Source organism: Staurois parvus, unplaced genomic scaffold (assembly GCF_062004578.1).
Source record: "Staurois parvus isolate SC_StPar_1 unplaced genomic scaffold, SC_StPar_1.0 ptg002155l, whole genome shotgun sequence".
Classification (NCBI taxonomy): Eukaryota; Metazoa; Chordata; class Amphibia; order Anura; family Ranidae; genus Staurois; species Staurois parvus.
Window position 1 is genome coordinate 292320 of NW_028319951.1, and position 18230 is coordinate 310549.

Below are 18230 nucleotides of genomic sequence, written 5' to 3' on the forward strand. Positions count from 1 at the left end.
CCAAATCCTCCTTCATAGCAAAGATCCTCTTCCCCCATCCCTTCTCCCAACACAAATCCCCTCAAATCACCACTCCCAAAATTTACCCTCCTAGAACAATTCTTACCCCTTACCACCCCCCCAAATTCCCCCTTCCAACACCAAATCTCCCTCCCCCAATCTCCTCATGGTGCCCCTCCCACCTCACATGGCACCTCACAGTGCCCAGGGCAGCCACCCCTCCTGCCCACGGCTTGTCCCGACCCTGGTCCTCCTTATTAACCAGCAATGTCAGCGGTTGTTAGGATGCCGATGGCTGGCCTGAACAGTGCCTGAACCTGTGACTTTGTGTAACAGAAAAACAGGTTTGATCCACCTGCTGGCTTATTCACAATTTTGGGGCAATTTTAGGCATTTTGCCAAGTCACCCCTGAAGAACCTAGAAGACACCATGGTTGATAAAGGCTGTCCAAGACCTTTGCAGTTATATCTTGTTTGAACATTTTTTTGGTAAGTTTACGTTTTTTTGGGGGGGCTGCATTCATAGCCATCTCGGGCCACATGTGGCCCATGGGCTGCAGGTTGGACACTATTGACATGTAGTATTTTTTGATGAGAAATTCAGAAAACATACTGCAATTTGTCCACCAGATGGGACTGACAATCATAGGAAATCATACTATTAGAGAACATACAAAGAAAATTTGTGCAGCCTGGTCGAATACTTATGACAATCGTCCAACTGATGTCTTTTAAATAGACTCTGTGACGAACCGTCCCTTTGTGATAACATTTTGCCCTTTCTGTTCTGGTTTTATTCCCTTGTTAAGTGGTCTTCCCATTCTCCCCTTGTTAAGTGGTCTTCCCATTCTCCCCTTGTTAAGTGGTCTTCCCATTCTCCCCTTGTTAAGTGGTCTTCCCGTTCTCCCCTTGTTAAGTTATCTTCCCATTCTCCCCTTGGTAAGTGGTCTTCCCATTCTCCCCTTGTTTAGTGGTCTTCCCATTCTCCCCTTGTTAAGTGGTCTTCCCATTCTCCCCTTGTTAAGTGGTCTTCCCGTTCTCCCCTTGTTAAGTTATCTTCCCATTCTCCCCTTGGTAAGTGGTCTTCCCATTCTCCCCTTGTTTAGTGGTCTTCCCATTCTCCCCTTGTTAAGTGGTCTTCCCATTCTCCCCTTGGTAAAGCTGTATATGTTTAGCAGCTGTTATGTAGACAGACATTCTGTTTGTTTAGGGAAATGTGACCTTGTAGTCTTTCACTTCTATAGAGTTAATACTGTATTGTTGGGTTGTAGGGTTTTGTTGTGGGTGGGGAAAACCCGGTGCCAGGCTTTCTGGTAGGGGTGAAGCTGTATATACTGAGCTGTGTTTAATAAAGATTGATTCATTTCACCCTACACGAAGTTCCGACTCGTGGTTTGGGATATCAGGGAAGGATTGGTTTTGAGCTCTAATACCTGCCTTGGCAGAGCACTGGAAGACGACTTGCAGGACAAGGGGACCATTGGCTGAGACGCATCGCTCCGCATGAGGAAGCCCAGGTGGAACGGTTCTGCCACAGACTCCCAAGTGGTAAAAGCAGCCATTCCCTCTGAGACAGCCTCCACTCCTCTGGGAACGTCTTCCACAAGACTTTGGAGAATGTTTATAGGAACATCAATGCAGTCAAAAGGCAATTTTTGATGTCTGGGACAAGTACATCCAGCTTGCAATTGGCATTCCAAGTCAAAGGTGCTCAGTAGGGCTGAGGTCAGGGTTCTGTCCAGGTCACTTGAGTTCCTCCACACCATACTGGTGGTCACACCTTGTCTTTATAGATCTGTCTTTGTACACAGGGGCACAGTCATGGTGGAACAGAAAAAGACCTTCCCCAAACTGTTACCACAGGGTTGGAAGAGCACAATTGTCTAAAATGTCTTTGTATGCTGTAGCATTAAAAGTATCTGTCACTGGTAGCACCTGAACTCCATCATTTGGACTAATACCCAAATATACAGTCGTGTTCAAAATAACAGCAGTCAGACATCACTAACCGGATCAATCACTGTTTTTGGTAGAAATTATATTTCTACATGGCAAATAATTTACTAGCAGGTGTAGTAGAGTAATAGAAATCCAACAGACCCAACAGTCATGACATGCATGCTGCTGATTCTGTGTAATTGAATCACTCATTGAAAGGGGCATGTTCAAAATATTAGCAGTGTGGAGTTCTATTAGTGAGGTCATTCATTCTTTGAAAAACAGATGGCAATTATTGCCCTTATTTAAGGAAGGAAGGCAGCAAATGTTGTACATGCTGGTTACAGTGCATTTCTCTCTGAAATTCTGAGGAAAATGGGTCGTTCCAGACATTGTTCAGAAGAACAGCGTACCTTGATTAAAAAGTTGATTGGAGAGGGGAAAACATATAAAGAAGTGCAGAAAATGATAGGCTGCTCAGCTAAAATGATCGCAAATGCTTTAAAATGGCAACCAAAACCTGAAAGACGTGGAAGAAAGCGAAAAACTACCATTGGAATGGATAGAAGAATAGCCAAAATGGCGCGGACTCAGCCAACAATCAGCTCCAGGAAGATGAAAGAAGGTGTGACGTTCCCTGTGAGGACTGTTACAATTAGAAGACGCCTATGTGAAGCCAAGCTATCTGCAAGAAGCCCCCGCAAAGTCCCACTGTTGGAAAAAAGACATGTGCTGAAGAGGTTACAATTTGCCAAAGAGCACATTGACTGGCCTAAAGAGAAATGGCGCAACATTTTGTGGACTGATGGAAGTAAGATTGTTCTTTTTGGGTCTAGTGGGCGGAGACAGTTTGTCAGACGACCCCCAAACACTGAATTCAAGCCACAGTACACTGTGAAGACAGTGAAGCATGGTGGTGCAAGCATCATGATATGGGATGTTTCTCATACTACGGTGTTGGGCCTATTTATCGCATACCAGGGATCATGGATCAGTTTGAATACATCAGAATACTTGAAGAGGTCATGCTGCCTTATGCTGAAGAGGAAATGCCCTTGAAATGGGTGTTCCAACAAGACAACGACCCCAAACACACCAGTAAACGTGCAACATCTTGGTTCCAGACCAACAAGATTGACGTTATGGAGTGGCCAGCCCAATCCCCGGATCTTAATTCAATAGAAAACTTGTGGGGTGACATCAAAAATGCAGTTTCTGAGGCAAAACCAAGAAATAGAGAAGAACTGTGGAATGTGGTCCAATCATCCTGGGCTGGAATACCTGTTCACAGGGGTCAGAAGTTGGTTGACTCCATGCAACACAGATGTACAGCAGTTCTCAGAAACAGTGCGACTACAACCAAATATTCATGAAGTCATTCAAAGGAAAGCAAAATCTTCAAACATTTTTCAGTTTATATAGTGAATGTTTGAGTTTGTAAAGAAGAATACAAACACTGCGATTTTTTTGAACCGTCTAATATTCACTTTTCTTCAATTTTTTTTAGAGGAACAACACAAATTTGATGTATTTTTCTTCATGTTTTGATTTGGAATAGAATGTGTCGTGTTCCCAATGCATTTGTGTGGATGGAAATAAAAGCTATTAGAAGGATTTTCAGCTTTATTCACTTTTTTCAACACACTGCTATTATTTAGAACACAACTGTATTTGGCCGGTTCGTTTAGGAATATGGATCTGTTATGAACCTCAAATACACAGCAAAAAAGGGGAAAAACTTTTGTCTGTATTGCCTAGAACAGATATTTTTTGCAAGGCACAAACATTAGAAGTGGCTACATTTTGCCATACAATATACAGTATATTTAAATGTATGGAAGATCTAAAGGCATCAGCATTTTGATGAAAGACAAAAGCCCAATTTTTTTTCCCACTCAACCCCTTACGTATTCAAACCCAACCACCCAAACTAAAACCTACACATGCCATACACACATATTCCTGTCCAGAAACAAAAACAACTCTTCGGGTTTTAGACAGAAATGAAAGTGGATCTAACAATCGTTCATCTACTGAAATACCAGCCTTTATTGAAGAAAAGTTTTGCCCTCGTAATTCTTAATCATAAATTATGATCTCCTCTTGTCTTCGCAAATAGGGTAGCGATTTACCGTTCCATCTTGTAGCATCATATAGCAAATACACTCATAGGTTTAGAAGGTGGGAAAGATGAGTCGGGCTTCTGGCAGAGGATGGTGAGGACGACCTTGACCCCACGAAAGAGTTCCTCTCGGAATTTGGTGATAGTGAGGGAGTAGATACACAGATTACTGAATGAGCTGAATACAATCAGCATATTGCAGAGCATCCTTACCACGTTCACTGGGTGGTAGAAGTCATAACGATTCACCGGTGGGTAGGTGACCCTCTCTACCACTTTGACTACCATTTTAGGCAGCCAGTGAGCCAGGAAAGAGATGGAGATCATTGCCAGCAAGGTCACAGACTTCTTACGGCGTGCCACCTCTGGATCATCGGACTGCCTTCCCCCGTTTGTCTTCAGAGCTTGCCGCACTCTGGTGGTCACAGTAATATGCCACACTGTCAAGCCGTTGGTCAGTATGAGTGACACAAGTGGAAAGACTATCCACACAGTGGTCTGGATATGGTCATAGGCTGACAGGAATGGAATGGAGCTCAGATTGCGGTGGAGGGAGCAGATGTGGAAGATTGTGCCATCAGGCTGGGTGGTACGGTTGGGCACGTACATCCAGAAGGTTGGCATAGCCACAAGAAAAGCGCTTGTGTAAACACAAAAAATGACCCACCTTGTGACTGAGGGATTGCAGTACCGAAGCTTCAGCTTCATACAACAAACAATGACATAACGGTCAAAGGAAAAGGCCACCGTCAACCATGTTAGAGAGTACATGCAAGTGAAATATATCCAATTACTGACACCGCAAGATGGTCCGGGCCAGTACAGTGTAACATCAACGTAGAAGTAAAAGATGTCCCGAAAAATGGTCACCACCAGGATAAGGAGGAAATTGGCAACAGCCAATGACACCAAGTAGTAGACAATAGACTTGGACATGTCCAGGTTCCCCTTCCACAAGACGGCCATGGTCACCATACTAGCTGCAATGAGAGAAAAATCAATCTTTACTGGACATCATATACATTTGCCGACCCCTCATCAATGTTTAATGCAGAAAAATATCAATACAGAAAGTAATGATGACATGATGATATCTAACAATATCAAAACTGTAACATACATGGACTAGGCACAAGGACAAAAAGAAAATGATATGGAGTAGAATTGTTGTTAGTAGCATCCAATCAGATTTCATCATTCTTTTTATGAAAACATAATCTTGAAGACTAATTGGCTGCTGTAAAAAAGTCTCTGACTTATTTACATTGCTCACAACATCCCCCAGCATTCAATTCACTGAACATCAACTAAAAACTGATATGTCATCTTTTAGTAGGTTCTGAAGAGTTAAACCACCTAGCCACATCTTTTGATTTCCCAGAAATCTATTAGTGAGTTCTCTACACCAAGCTCCTGGGTATGCACCTGTGGCGCTCATTCCCAACATCCCTATGCTGAGTTTCTGGGAATTCATACCTGAGGTGCCCATTATGAGGGGTTCTTACCATCCCTGGGTCTGTACACCTGCTTTGCTCACTATGAGGGGCTACCACCTTCTCTGCACCAAGTCCCCAGGTTTGCACACCTGCACTGCTCATTATAAGAGGTTCCCACCATCCCTGCACAGACTTTCTGGGTTTGCACACTTACTGTGCCCCTTATGAGGAGTTCCCACCTTCCCTGTACTATGTTCTTGAGTCTGCCTCCCTACTGTTCCCATTATGAGTTCCCACCTCCCCCTGTGCTAAGTTCATGGGTCTGCCTCCCTGCTGTGCCCATGATGAGTTCCCACCCCCCCTGTGCTAAGTTCATGGGTCTGCCTCCCTGCTGTGCCCATGATGAGTTCCCACCTCCCCTGTGCAAAGTTCATGGGTCTGCCTCCCTGCTGTTCCCATGATGAGTTCCCACCTCCCCCTGTGCTAAGTTCATGGGTCTGCGTCCCTGCTGTGCCCATTATGAGTTCCTACCTCCCCCTGTGCTAAGTTCATGGGTCTGCCTCCCTGCTGTTCCCATTATGAGTTCCCACCTCCCCCTGTGCTAAGTTCATGGGTCTGCCTCCCTGCTGTGTCCATTATGAGTTCCCACCTCCCCCTGTGCTAAGTTCATGGGTCTGCCTCCCTGCTGTGTCCATTATGAGTTCCCACCTCCCCCTGTGCTAAGTTCATGGGTCTGCCTCCCTGCTGTGCCCATTATGAGTTCCCACCTCCCCTGTGCAAAGTTCATGGGCCTGCGTCCCTGCTGTGTCCATTATGAGTTCCCACCTCCCCCTGTGCTAAGTTCATGGGCCTGCGTCCCTGCTGTGCCCATTATGAGTTCCCAACTCCCCCTGTGCTAAGTTCATGGGCCTGCCTCCTTGCTGTTCCCATTATGAATTCCCACCTCCCCCTGTGCTAAGTTCATGGGTCTGCCTCCCTGCTGTGCCCTTTATGAGTTCCCACCTCCCCCTATGCTAAGTTCATGGGTCTGCCTCCCTGCTGTGGTCATTATGAGTTCCCACCTCCCCCTGTGCTAAGTTCATGGGTCTGCCTCCCTGCTGTGCCCTTTATGAGTTCCCACCTCCCCCTGTGCTAAGTTCATGGGTCTGCCTCCCTGCTGTGCCCATTATGAGTTCCCACCTCCCCCTGTGCTAAGTTCATGGGTCTGCCTTCCTGCTGTGTCCATTATGAGTTTCCCACCTCCCCCTGTGCTAAGTTCATGGGTCTGCCTCCCTGCTGTGCCCATTATGAGTTCCCACCTCCCCCTGTGCTAAGTTCATGGGTCTGCCTCCCTGCTGTGCCCATTATGAATTCCCACCTCCCCCTGTGCTAAGTTCATGGGTCTGCCTCCCTGCTGTTCCCATTATGAGTTCCCACCTCCCCCTGTGCTAAGTTCATGGGTCTGCCTCCCTGCTGTGTCCATTATGAGTTCCCACCTCCCCCTGTGCTAAGTTCATGGGTCTGCCTCCCTGCTGTGTCCATTATGAGTTCCCACCTCCCCCTGTGCTAAGTTCATGGGTCTGCCTCCCTGCTGTGTCCATTATGAGTTACCACCTCCCCCTGTGCTAAGTTCATGGGTCTGCCTCCCTGCTGTGCCCATTATGAGTTACCACCTCCCCCTGTGCTAAGTTCTCGGGTCTGCCTCCCTGCTGTGCCCATTGTGAGTTCCCACCTCCCCCTGTGCTAAGTTCTCGGGTCTGCCTTCCTACTGTGCCTATTGTGAGTTCCCACCTCCCCTGTGCAAAGTTCATGGGCCTGCCTTCCTGCTTTGCTCATTATGAGTTCCCACCTCCCCCTGTGCTAAGTTCATGGGTCTGCCTCCCTGCTGTGCCCATTATGAGTTCTCACCTCCCCCTGTGCTAAGTTCATGGGTCTGCCTCCCTGCTGTGCCCTTTATGAGTTCCCACCTCCCCCTGTGCTAAGTTCATGGGTCTGCCTCCCTGCTGTGTCCATTATGAGTTCCCACCTCCCCCTGTGCTAAGTTCATGGGTCTGCCTCCCTGCTGTTCCCATTATGAGTTCCCACCTCCCCCTGTGCTAAGTTCATGGGTCTGCCTCCCTGCTGTGTCCATTATGAGTTCCCACCTCCCCCTGTGCTAAGTTCATGGGTCTGCCTCCCTGCTGTGTCCATTATGAGTTCCCACCTCCCCCTGTGCTAAGTTCATGGGTCTGCCTCCCTGCTGTGCCCATTATGAGTTCCCACCTCCCCTGTGCAAAGTTCATGGGCCTGCGTCCCTGCTGTGCCCATTATGAGTTCCCACCTCCCCCTGTGCTAAGTTCATGGGCCTGCGTCCCTGCTGTGCCCATTATGAGTTCCCAACTCCCCCTGTGCTAAGTTCATGGGCCTGCCTCCTTGCTGTTCCCATTATGAATTCCCACCTCCCCCTGTGCTAAGTTCATGGGTCTGCCTCCCTGCTGTGCCCTTTATGAGTTCCCACCTCCCCCTATGCTAAGTTCATGGGTCTGCCTCCCTGCTGTGGTCATTATGAGTTCCCACCTCCCCCTGTGCTAAGTTCATGGGTCTGCCTCCCTGCTGTGCCCTTTATGAGTTCCCACCTCCCCCTGTGCTAAGTTCATGGGTCTGCCTCCCTGCTGTGCCCATTATGAGTTCCCACCTCCCCCTGTGCTAAGTTCATGGGTCTGCCTTCCTGCTGTGTCCATTATGAGTTCCCACCTCCCCCTGTGCTAAGTTCATGGGTCTGCCTCCCTGCTGTGCCCATTATGAGTTCCCACCTCCCCCTGTGCTAAGTTCATGGGTCTGCCTCCCTTCTGTGCCCATTATGAATTCCCACCTCCCCCTGTGCTAAGTTCATGGGTCTGCCTCCCTACTGTTCCCCATTATGAGTTCCCACCTCCCCCTGTGCTAAGTTCATGGGTCTGCCTCCCTGCTGTGTCCATTATGAGTTACCACCTCCCCCTGTGCTAAGTTCATGGGTCTGCCTCCCTGCTGTGCCCATTATGAGTTCCCACCTTCCCTGTGCTAAGTTCTTGGGTCTGCCTTCCTACTGTGCCTATTGTGAGTTCCCACCTCCCCTGTGCAAAGTTCATGGGCCTGCCTTCCTGCTTTGCTCATTATGAGTTCCCACCTCCCCCTGTGCTAAGTTCATGGGTCTGCCTCCCTGCTGTGCCCATTATGAGTTCCCACCTTCCCCTGTGCTAAGTTCATGGGTCTGCCTCCCTGCTGTGCCCTTTATGAGTTCCCACCTCCCCCTGTGCTAAGTTCATGGGTCTGCCTCCCTGCTGTTCCCATTATGAGTTCCCACCTCCCCCTGTGCTAAGTTCATGGGTCTGCCTCCCTGCTGTGTCCATTATGAGTTCCCACCTCCCCCTGTGCTACGTTCATGGGTCTGCCTTCCTGCTGTGCCCATTATGAGTTCCCACCTCCCCCTGTGCTAAGTTCATGGGTCTTTCCTGCTGTTCCCATTATGAGTTCCCACCTCCCCCTGTGCTAAGTTTCTGGGTCTGCGTCCCTGCTGTTCCCATTATGAGTTCCCACCTCCCCTGTGCTAAGTTCATGGGTCTGCCTCCCTGCTGTTTCCATTATGAGTTCCCACCTCCCCCTGTGCTAAGTTCATGGGTCTGCCTCCCTGCTGTGCCCATTGTCAGGAATGGACTTGCCAATAATGGTGGGACTCACCTGCCTTGTGGGCTGCAGTACCAGGGCTGGCCAGCGGGTGTTCTCAGCAATCAGAGACTCAACCCTGCAGTCAGTCAAACACCTGAAGCTGATTACGGGAGGTTGTATTTAAGGGATGGCCAGACTCACAGTCAGGGCCTTGGTGTGTGTTTTTCCATGGGCCCCTGTATCTTGTATCCTGTATTCCTGTTCCTGTCTGACTTGTTGCCGACCCTGCCTGATCCTGACCTCTGCTGACTTCTCCTGTTTGATCCCTGACCATTCTCTGCCTGACCCTCTGCACCGCGCTGCCCGTGAGTTACTGAACCCAGCTTGTGACCCCGACCACTCTCCCGCCTGTTCCTGGTACTCCGTTTGCCCAGTTGCTACTGACCCGGCCTGCCTGACGACTCTTGCATTGTATGTATTGTTATCTGTGGGTGGTTTGGTTTGGTTTGAATGCACTGTGTTTAGGTTTAGTTTTGCACTGCGTTTTGTATTGTTAGTCTTAATAAATTATATTGTTTATAACATATCTGAAGCCTGCGTTTCCCTGTGTCAGTCCACACACCTCTGGTCATACCCTGATTCCTGACACCCATTATGGGTTCCCACCTCCCCCTGTGCTGAGTTCATGGGTCTGCCTCCCTGCTGTGCCCATTATGAGTTCCCACTTCCCCTGTGTTAAGATCATGAGTCCGCCTTTCTGCTGTTCCCATTATGAGTTCCCACCTCCCTTGTGCAAAGTTCATGGGCTTGCGTCCCTGCTGTGCCCATTATGAGTTCCCACCTCCCCCTGTGCTAAGTTCATGGGCCTGCGTCCCTGCTGTGCCCATTATGAGTTCCCAACTCCCCCTGTGCTAAGTTCATGGGCCTGCCTCCTTGCTGTTCCCATTATGAATTCCCACCTCCCCCTGTGCTAAGTTCATGGGTCTGCCTCCCTGCTGTGCCCTTTATTAGTTCCCACCTCCCCCTATGCTAAGTTCATGGGTCTGCCTCCCTGCTGTGGTCATTATGAGTTCCCACCTCCCCCTGTGCTAAGTTCATGGGTCTGCCTCCCTGCTGTGCCCTTTATGAGTTCCCACCTCCCCCTGTGCTAAGTTCATGGGTCTGCCTCCCTGCTGTGCCCATTATGAGTTCCCACCTCCCCCTGTGCTAAGTTCATGGGTCTGCCTTCCTGCTGTGTCCATTATGAGTTCCCACCTCCCCCTGTGCTAAGTTCATGGGTCTGCCTCCCTGCTGTGCCCATTATGAGTTCCCACCTCCCCCTGTGCTAAGTTCATGGGTCTGCCTCCCTGCTGTGCCGATTATGAATTCCCACCTCCCCCTGTGCTAAGTTTATGGGTCTGCCTCCCTGCTGTTCCCATTATGAGTTCCCACCTCCCCCTGTGCTAAGTTCATGGGTCTGCCTCCCTGCTGTGTCCATTATGAGTTACCACCTCCCCCTGTGCTAAGTTCATGGGTCTGCCTCCCTGCTGTGTCCATTATGAGTTCCCACCTCCCCCTGTGCTAAGTTCATGGGTCTGCCTCCCTGCTGTGTCCATTATGAGTTACCACCTCCCCCTGTGCCAAGTTCATGGGTCTGCCTCCCTGCTGTGCCCATTATGAGTTCCCACCTTCCCTGTGCTAAGTTCTTGGGTCTGCCTTCCTACTGTGCCTATTGTGAGTTCCCACCTCCCCTGTGCAAAGTTCATGGGCCTGCCTTCCTGCTTTGCTCATTATGAGTTCCCACCTCCCCCTGTGCTAAGTTCATGGGTCTGCCTCCCTGCTTTGCCCATTATGAGTTCCCACCTCCCCCTGTGCTAAGTTCATGGGTCTGCCTCCCTGCTGTGCCCTTTATGAGTTCCCACCTCCCCCTGTGCTAAGTTCATGGGTCTGCCTCCCTGCTGTGTCCATTATGAGTTCCCACCTCCCCCTGTGCTAAGTTCATGGGTCTGCCTCCCTGCTGTTCCCATTATGAGTTCCCACCTCCCCCTGTGCTAAGTTCATGGGTCTGCCTCCCTGCTGTGTCCATTATGAGTTCCCACCTCCCCCTGTGCTAAGTTCATGGGTCTGCCTCCCTGCTGTGCCCATTATGAGTTCCCACCTCCCCCTGTGCTAAGTTCATGGGTCTGCCTCCCTGCTGTGCCCATTATGAATTCCCACCTCCCCCTGTGCTAAGTTCATGGGTCTGCCTCCCTGCTGTTCCCATTATGAGTTCCCACCTCCCCCTGTGCTAAGTTCATGGGTCTGCCTCCCTGCTGTGTCCATTATGAGTTACCACCTCCCCCTGTGCTAAGTTCATGGGTCTGCCTCCCTGCTGTGTCCATTATGAGTTCCCACCTCCCCCTGTGCTAAGTTCATGGGTCTGCCTCCCTGCTGTGTCCATTATGAGTTACCACCTCCCCCTGTGCTAAGTTCATGGGTCTGCCTCCCTGCTGTGCCCATTATGAGTTCCCACCTTCCCTGTGCTAAGTTCTTGGGTCTGCCTTCCTACTGTGCCTATTGTGAGTTCCCACCTCCCCTGTGCAAAGTTCATGGGCCTGCCTTCCTGCTTTGCTCATTATGAGTTCCCACCTCCCCCTGTGCTAAGTTCATGGGTCTGCCTCCCTGCTGTGTCCATTATGAGCATTATGAGTTCTCACCTCCCCCTGTGCTAAGTTCATGGGTCTGCCTCCCTGCTGTGCCCTTTATGAGTTCCCACCTCCCCCTGTGCTAAGTTCATGGGTCTGCCTCCCTGCTGTGTCCATTATGAGTTCCCACCTCCCCCTGTGCTAAGTTCATGGGTCTGCCTCCCTGCTGTTCCCATTATGAGTTCCCACCTCCCCCTGTGCTAAGTTCATGGGTCTGCCTCCCTGCTGTGCCCATTATGAGTTCCCACCTCCCCTGTGCAAAGTTCATGGGCCTGCGTCCCTGCTGTGCCCATTATGAGTTCCCACCTCCCCTTGTGCTAAGTTCATGGGCCTGCGTCCCTGCTGTGCCCATTATGAGTTCCCAACCCCCCCTGTGCTAAGTTCATGGGCCTGCCTCCTTGCTGTTCCCATTATGAATTCCCACCTCCCCCTGTGCTAAGTTCATGGGTCTGCCTCCCTGCTGTGCCCTTTATGAGTTCCCACCTCCCCCTATGCTAAGTTCATGGGTCTGCCTCCCTGCTGTGGTCATTATGAGTTCCCACCTCCCCCTGTGCTAAGTTCATGGGTCTGCCTCCCTGCTGTGCCCTTTATGAGTTCCCACCTCCCCCTGTGCTAAGTTCATGGGTCTGCCTCCCTGCTGTGCCCATTATGAGTTCCCACCTCCCCCTGTGCTAAGTTCATGGGTCTGCCTTCCTGCTGTGTCCATTATGAGTTCCCACCTCCCCCTGTGCTAAGTTCATGGGTCTGCCTCCCTGCTGTGCCCATTATGAGTTCCCACCTCCCCCTGTGCTAAGTTCATGGGTCTGCCTCCCTTCTGTGCCCATTATGAATTCCCACCTCCCCCTGTGCTAAGTTCATGGGTCTGCCTCCCTGCTGTTCCCATTATGAGTTCCCACCTCCCCCTGTGCTAAGTTTATGGGTCTGCCTCCCTGCTGTGTCCATTATGAGTTCCCACCTCCTCCTGTGCTAAGTTCATGGGTCTGCCTCCCTGCTGTGTCCATTATGAGTTCCCACCTCCCCCTGTGCTAAGTTCATGGGTCTGCCTCCCTGCTGTGTCCATTATGAGTTACCACCTCCCCCTGTGCTAAGTTCATGGGTCTGCCTCCCTGCTGTGCCCATTATGAGTTCCCACCTTCCCTGTGCTAAGTTCTTGGGTCTGCCTTCCTACTGTGCCTATTGTGAGTTCCCACCTCCCCTGTGCAAAGTTCATGGGCCTGCCTTCCTGCTTTGCTCATTATGAGTTCCCACCTCCCCCTGTGCTAAGTTTATGGGTCTGCCTCCCTGCTGTGCCCATTATGAGTTCCCACCTCCCCCTGTGCTAAGTTCATGGGTCTGCCTCCCTGCTGTGCCCTTTATGAGTTCCCACCTCCCCCTGTGCTAAGTTCATGGGTCTGCCTCCCTGCTGTGTCCATTATGAGTTCCCACCTCCCCCTGTGCTAAGTTCATGGGTCTGCCTCCCTGCTTTGCCCATTATGAGTTCCCACCTCCCCCTGTGCTAAGTTCATGGGTCTTTCCTTTCCTGCTGTTCCCATTATGAGTTCCCACCTCCCCCTGTGCTAAGTTCCTGGGTCTGCATCCCTGCTGTTCCCATTATGAGTTCCCACCTCCCCTTTGCTAAGTTCATGGGTCTGCCTCCCTGCTGTTTCCATTATGAGTTCCCACCTCCCCCTGTGCTAAGTTCATGGGTCTGCCTCCCTGCTGTGCCCATTGTCAGGAATGGACTTGCCAATAATGGTGGGACTCACCTGCCTTGTGGGCTGCAGTACCAGGGCTGGCCAGCGGGTGTTCTCAGCAATCAGAGACTCAACCCTGCAGTCAGTCAAACACCTGAAGCTGATTACGGGAGGTTGTATTTAAGGGATGGCCAGACTCACAGTCAGGGCCTTGGTGTGTGTTTTTCCATGGGCCCCAGTATCTTGTGTCCTGTATTCCTGTTCCTGTCTGACTTGTTGCCGACCCTGCCTGATCCTGACCTCTGCTGACTTCTCCTGTTTGATCCCTGACCATTCTCTGCCTGACCCTCTGCACCGCGCTGCCCGTGAGTTACTGAACCCAGCTTGTGACCCCGACCACTCTCCCGCCTGTTCCTGGTACTCCGTTTGCCCAGTTGCTACTGACCCGGCCTGCCTGACGACTCTTGCATTGTATGTATTGTTATCTGTGGGTGGTTTGGTTTGAATGCACTGTGTTTAGGTTTAGTTTTGCACTGCGTTTTGTATTGTTAGTCTTAATAAATTATATTGTTTATAACATATCTGAAGCCTGCGTTTCCCTGTGTCAGTCCACACACCTCTGGTCATACCCTGATTCCTGACACCCATTATGAGTTCCCACCTCCCCCTGTGCTGAGTTCATGGGTCTGCCTCCCTGCTGTGCCCATTATGAGTTCCCACTTCCCCTGTGTTAAGATCATGAGTCCGCCTTTCTGCTGTTCCCATTATGAGTTCCCACCTCCCCTGTGCTAAGTTCATGGGTCTGCCTTCCTGCTGTACCCATTATGAGTTCCCATCTCCCCTGTGCTAAATCTGTATCTACAGGGCTTAAAGGGTAACTCCACTTTCATGGGAACAAAATATAGCATATACATACATATGTTATAATTTCATATTATTAAAAATTACCTTACCTTTTTAATCTCCAGCTGCTGTAAATTTCTGCAGAAATAAATGCAATATGGCAATCCGGAGGGTTTTCCATACACCATTAGTGTATAGAATGTCTCCAGAAATGTACAATGTAAATTTCTGCTTGTGTGATTGGCTCATTGATTTTCCCAGAAGCCTACACTAAGATACACAATAAATTTTAGGCACCCCCTGCAAAAGGAATTTCAGTTTTGGTGAGATACTCCCCAAGGGTTACGTACTTCTAAAGAGAGGATCTTTGGAGTGACCAGTCCAAGAGGGACTTTTCACATTCCTTTCCCTCCCCCAATGGTCGAATTTTTGTGGCCAAGAATTTTCTTTTCTTTCCAGGTCACAGCTCATGCGTGTTTCTTTTTCGATTATATTTCTCACAAGATTCTCCCATCATTGATTAGAAATTCTTTCATTTTTCAAAAAATTTTCAACATGCCCAATCACTCAAATTCGATGGTTGCACAAACATCACCTGTTTCTGTGGCCCACTAATGGTGAGAAATTCTAACTAAAATTCTTAGAAAAGATTTTTGAAAGAAAATTCTTTCGGAATTCGATCTGTGTATGGTTGGCTTAAGACATTCACAAATGTCTACTTGAGAACGAGAAAACAAAACATGTTATTAGCTTTTTCTACAAGCAGCTTGTTTTCCTTTGACATCCTGTAGGCCAAAGTAGGCCAACCAGAGGATTGGTTATCAGTTTTAAGTAAAAGTAGGTCTGAGTTTAAAATCTTGTGTTGCGTTCATAGTAAAAGAAAAAAAAAATTAGTCAGAGATTAAGCTCCTGGGTGATAGGTAAGACCTGTACAAAGTGACACCAAGGGGCCCCAGGTGCCATTACTGGGTTTTTGGAGGTCCAGCGGCACATCTGTGCTATGATAATGGAGCCATCACACAAGGGTCCTCCTGAAAATTGTTCAGTGGCATCTGCGGCACGTCACAGTCCCCAGAGATGATGGCTATAGAGGATAGCAGGATTGGTCACCGGAGAGGACAAGGGTCTTCCTTATTCCCATCTCTACTGATACAAACCGATTCATAATACATCAACCAGAAACTATTGTGAAATCAAGGCACTGGAGGAAACCAAAGAAAAAAAGAACAAAAACCACCAGATGCATGAGATATATATATATATACATATATATCATGCATCTGGTGGGTTTTTTTCTTTGGTTATAGACTTATAGTATAGTAAAAAGGCAAAAAAAATGTACAAGTTGGAAAAAATAAAGAACAACATGAGAAGTAGGCAATCAATATCAATTGGCTCCCCATTTTTCATTACTTTTTGACCTCTCTATGACAGAATCCTCAGCCTTTCATTGCTCCTTTTATTCTTTATGCCTTTTATCTACTCTTCCATGTAGAACACCTCTTATTCAGGAATACTCTAAGGTCGTCTTGCATTTGCTGTATGTCTGACATCTGTAGGATGGCTTGCAATACCTGACAATTCTAGTTTAGCAAATTCATAAAAAATGAGCAATATAATATGCAGGAAATAAACTTTGATGTGTCCCCTGTACAGAATGTGTCAATTAATACCATATATATGTATACAGTGTATACAGTATATAGATAGATAAATATATATATATATTTAATTTATAGTTAAAAAAATAAATAAATAAATATAAATATATAATTAAAGTATACATATATATATATATATATATATATATATATATATATATATATATATATATATATATATATATATATATGTATTTACTTTTTTTAAATAAATAATAATATTAAAAATTCTGTGTGTGTTTAAAAAAAATAAAATAAAATTTATATATATATATATATATATATATATATATATATATATATATATATATATACACACACATAGTATGTGTGTATATATATATATATATATATATATATATATTACAGTAAATACATGTGCATCTTTGTATTTTGATTAAATGATGGCTCAGACACACACATACAGATCACCATCAAGTCTGATAATATCACATTCAATCCATTTCTTCACCCCAGGCTAAAGATGAAATAATTATTAGAAGCCCCCCAGACTGGTCAGTGAAGGCGCTGTATCACTTATTTTTCAGAGGCAAGACTCACCTGGGAGGCCGAACACACACATGATGGGGTAGAAAAGTCTCTGGATGGTCCGGATCCATGGCTCCTCCATAACCATTCACCTGACGGAACCCTGTCTGCCTTCCCTACACTTACTTCTCCCTTTTTGTCACAGTGATCCACTTACTACCCTCTGATCACATGAAGTCAATGTAATTACTACCCTCTGCTCACACTGCTTTTAACTCCCTCTGCACACAGCTAACTACACCAACCAGCCTGCCCTCTGCTACAGCACTTACTACCTTTCACTTACACTACAGCAATTACTGTCCTACTCTCACTTTACAGCACTTTCTACCCTATGCTCACTCTACAGCACTTACTTCCCTACCTTCCTCTACAGCACTTACTGCCCTACACTCACTCTACAGCACTTACTGCCCTACCCTCACTCTACAGCACTTACTGCCCTACCCTCACTCTACAGCACTTACTGTCCTACCCTCACTCTACAGCACTTACTGCCCTACCCTCACTCTACAGCACTTACTGCCCTACCCTCACTCTACAGCACTTACTGCCCTACCCTCACTCTACAGCACTTACTGTCCTACCCTCACTCTACAGCACTTACTGCCCTACCCTCACTCTACAGCACTTACTGCCCTACCCTCACTCTACAGCACTTACTGCCCTACCCTCACTCTACAGCACTTTCTACCCTATGCTCGCACTACAGCACTTACTGCCCTACCCTCCTCTACAGCATTTACTGCCCTACCCTCCTCTACAGCATTTATTGCCCTACCCTCACTCTACAGCACTTACTGCCCTTTGCTCACTCTACAGCATTTACTGCCCTACCCTCACTCTACAGCATTTACTGCCCCAATCTCACTTTACAGCACTTACTGCTCTATGCTCGCACTACAGCACTTATTGCTCTTCACTCACACTGTTTCATGTGAAGAGTCCTCTCCTCTGTCCTTTCACTACCCTCCGCACTGCTTCTATCAGCTACCCTCTATTCATACTACAATTTCACCCTGTACAAACATCTCTAGGCAAACTGTGCTGCCCTTCAGTCCAGCTTGCTGTTTTATGATTAAGTCAGAGTGCCAGCCTACCCTCTATACCCTCTACGACCATTCACATACTCACTATACTATATAATTTACTACCCTTCACACCTGTTCTCGTACTGCCTTCCACTTGCACTATGCAAATAGTTACTACCTTCTGCAAACACCTTACTGCCTTTCACTAATGCTGTCCAGGAAAATTACTACCTCTCTCCGCCTCTGTCTGACCACTATACCTCACTCATCTGTGCTTCTCATTATTTCACAGCTCCATCCTCAGATGATAGCCTTAATAGATGCAGAGAGCTGCTATCAAATTATTACCTTATTTCATTACAGTCCAAGAATAGCCTTGCTTACTCCTCTGCCCCACAGTCACAGTCACTCCACCATTTCAATACTGTCCTTAGATAGCTACACTAAAAGGCGAGGAAGAATTTGTCCTGTTACTTTGAAAAAACAACACTGAATACTGCAATGGTGGTCTGTTTGCAGAACAATCTAATGATATGGCCTTTACTGTGGTACCCTCTATACACACACTGATGTATAAGAGCGTAAAATCATCTCCCTGTTTCTGTATTTTAACCACTTCTTTGTATTTGTGTTATAATCTTCTCCTTGTCACTTTATTATAATCACTTTACTGTTTTTAGAATATAATAACCTCCCTGTATTTATTATGCT

The 18230-nt window shown here is 47.7% G+C and overlaps 1 protein-coding gene across 1 annotated transcript; it reads right to left on the reverse strand.

The window, feature by feature from the left end:
- Positions 1-3668: 3668 nt before the first annotated feature.
- LOC149432408 (putative G protein-coupled receptor 139) lies at positions 3669-16959 on the reverse strand. Its single transcript, XM_089665234.1, has 2 exons — positions 16501-16959; positions 3669-5040 (listed from the first exon to the last, which is right to left on the reverse strand). The coding sequence occupies exons 1-2, from the start codon at positions 16574-16576 to the stop codon at positions 4088-4090; spliced, it is 1029 nt and encodes a 342-aa protein (XP_089521360.1). The 5' UTR covers positions 16577-16959; the 3' UTR covers positions 3669-4087.
- Between the last annotated feature and the right edge of the window lie 1271 nt (positions 16960-18230).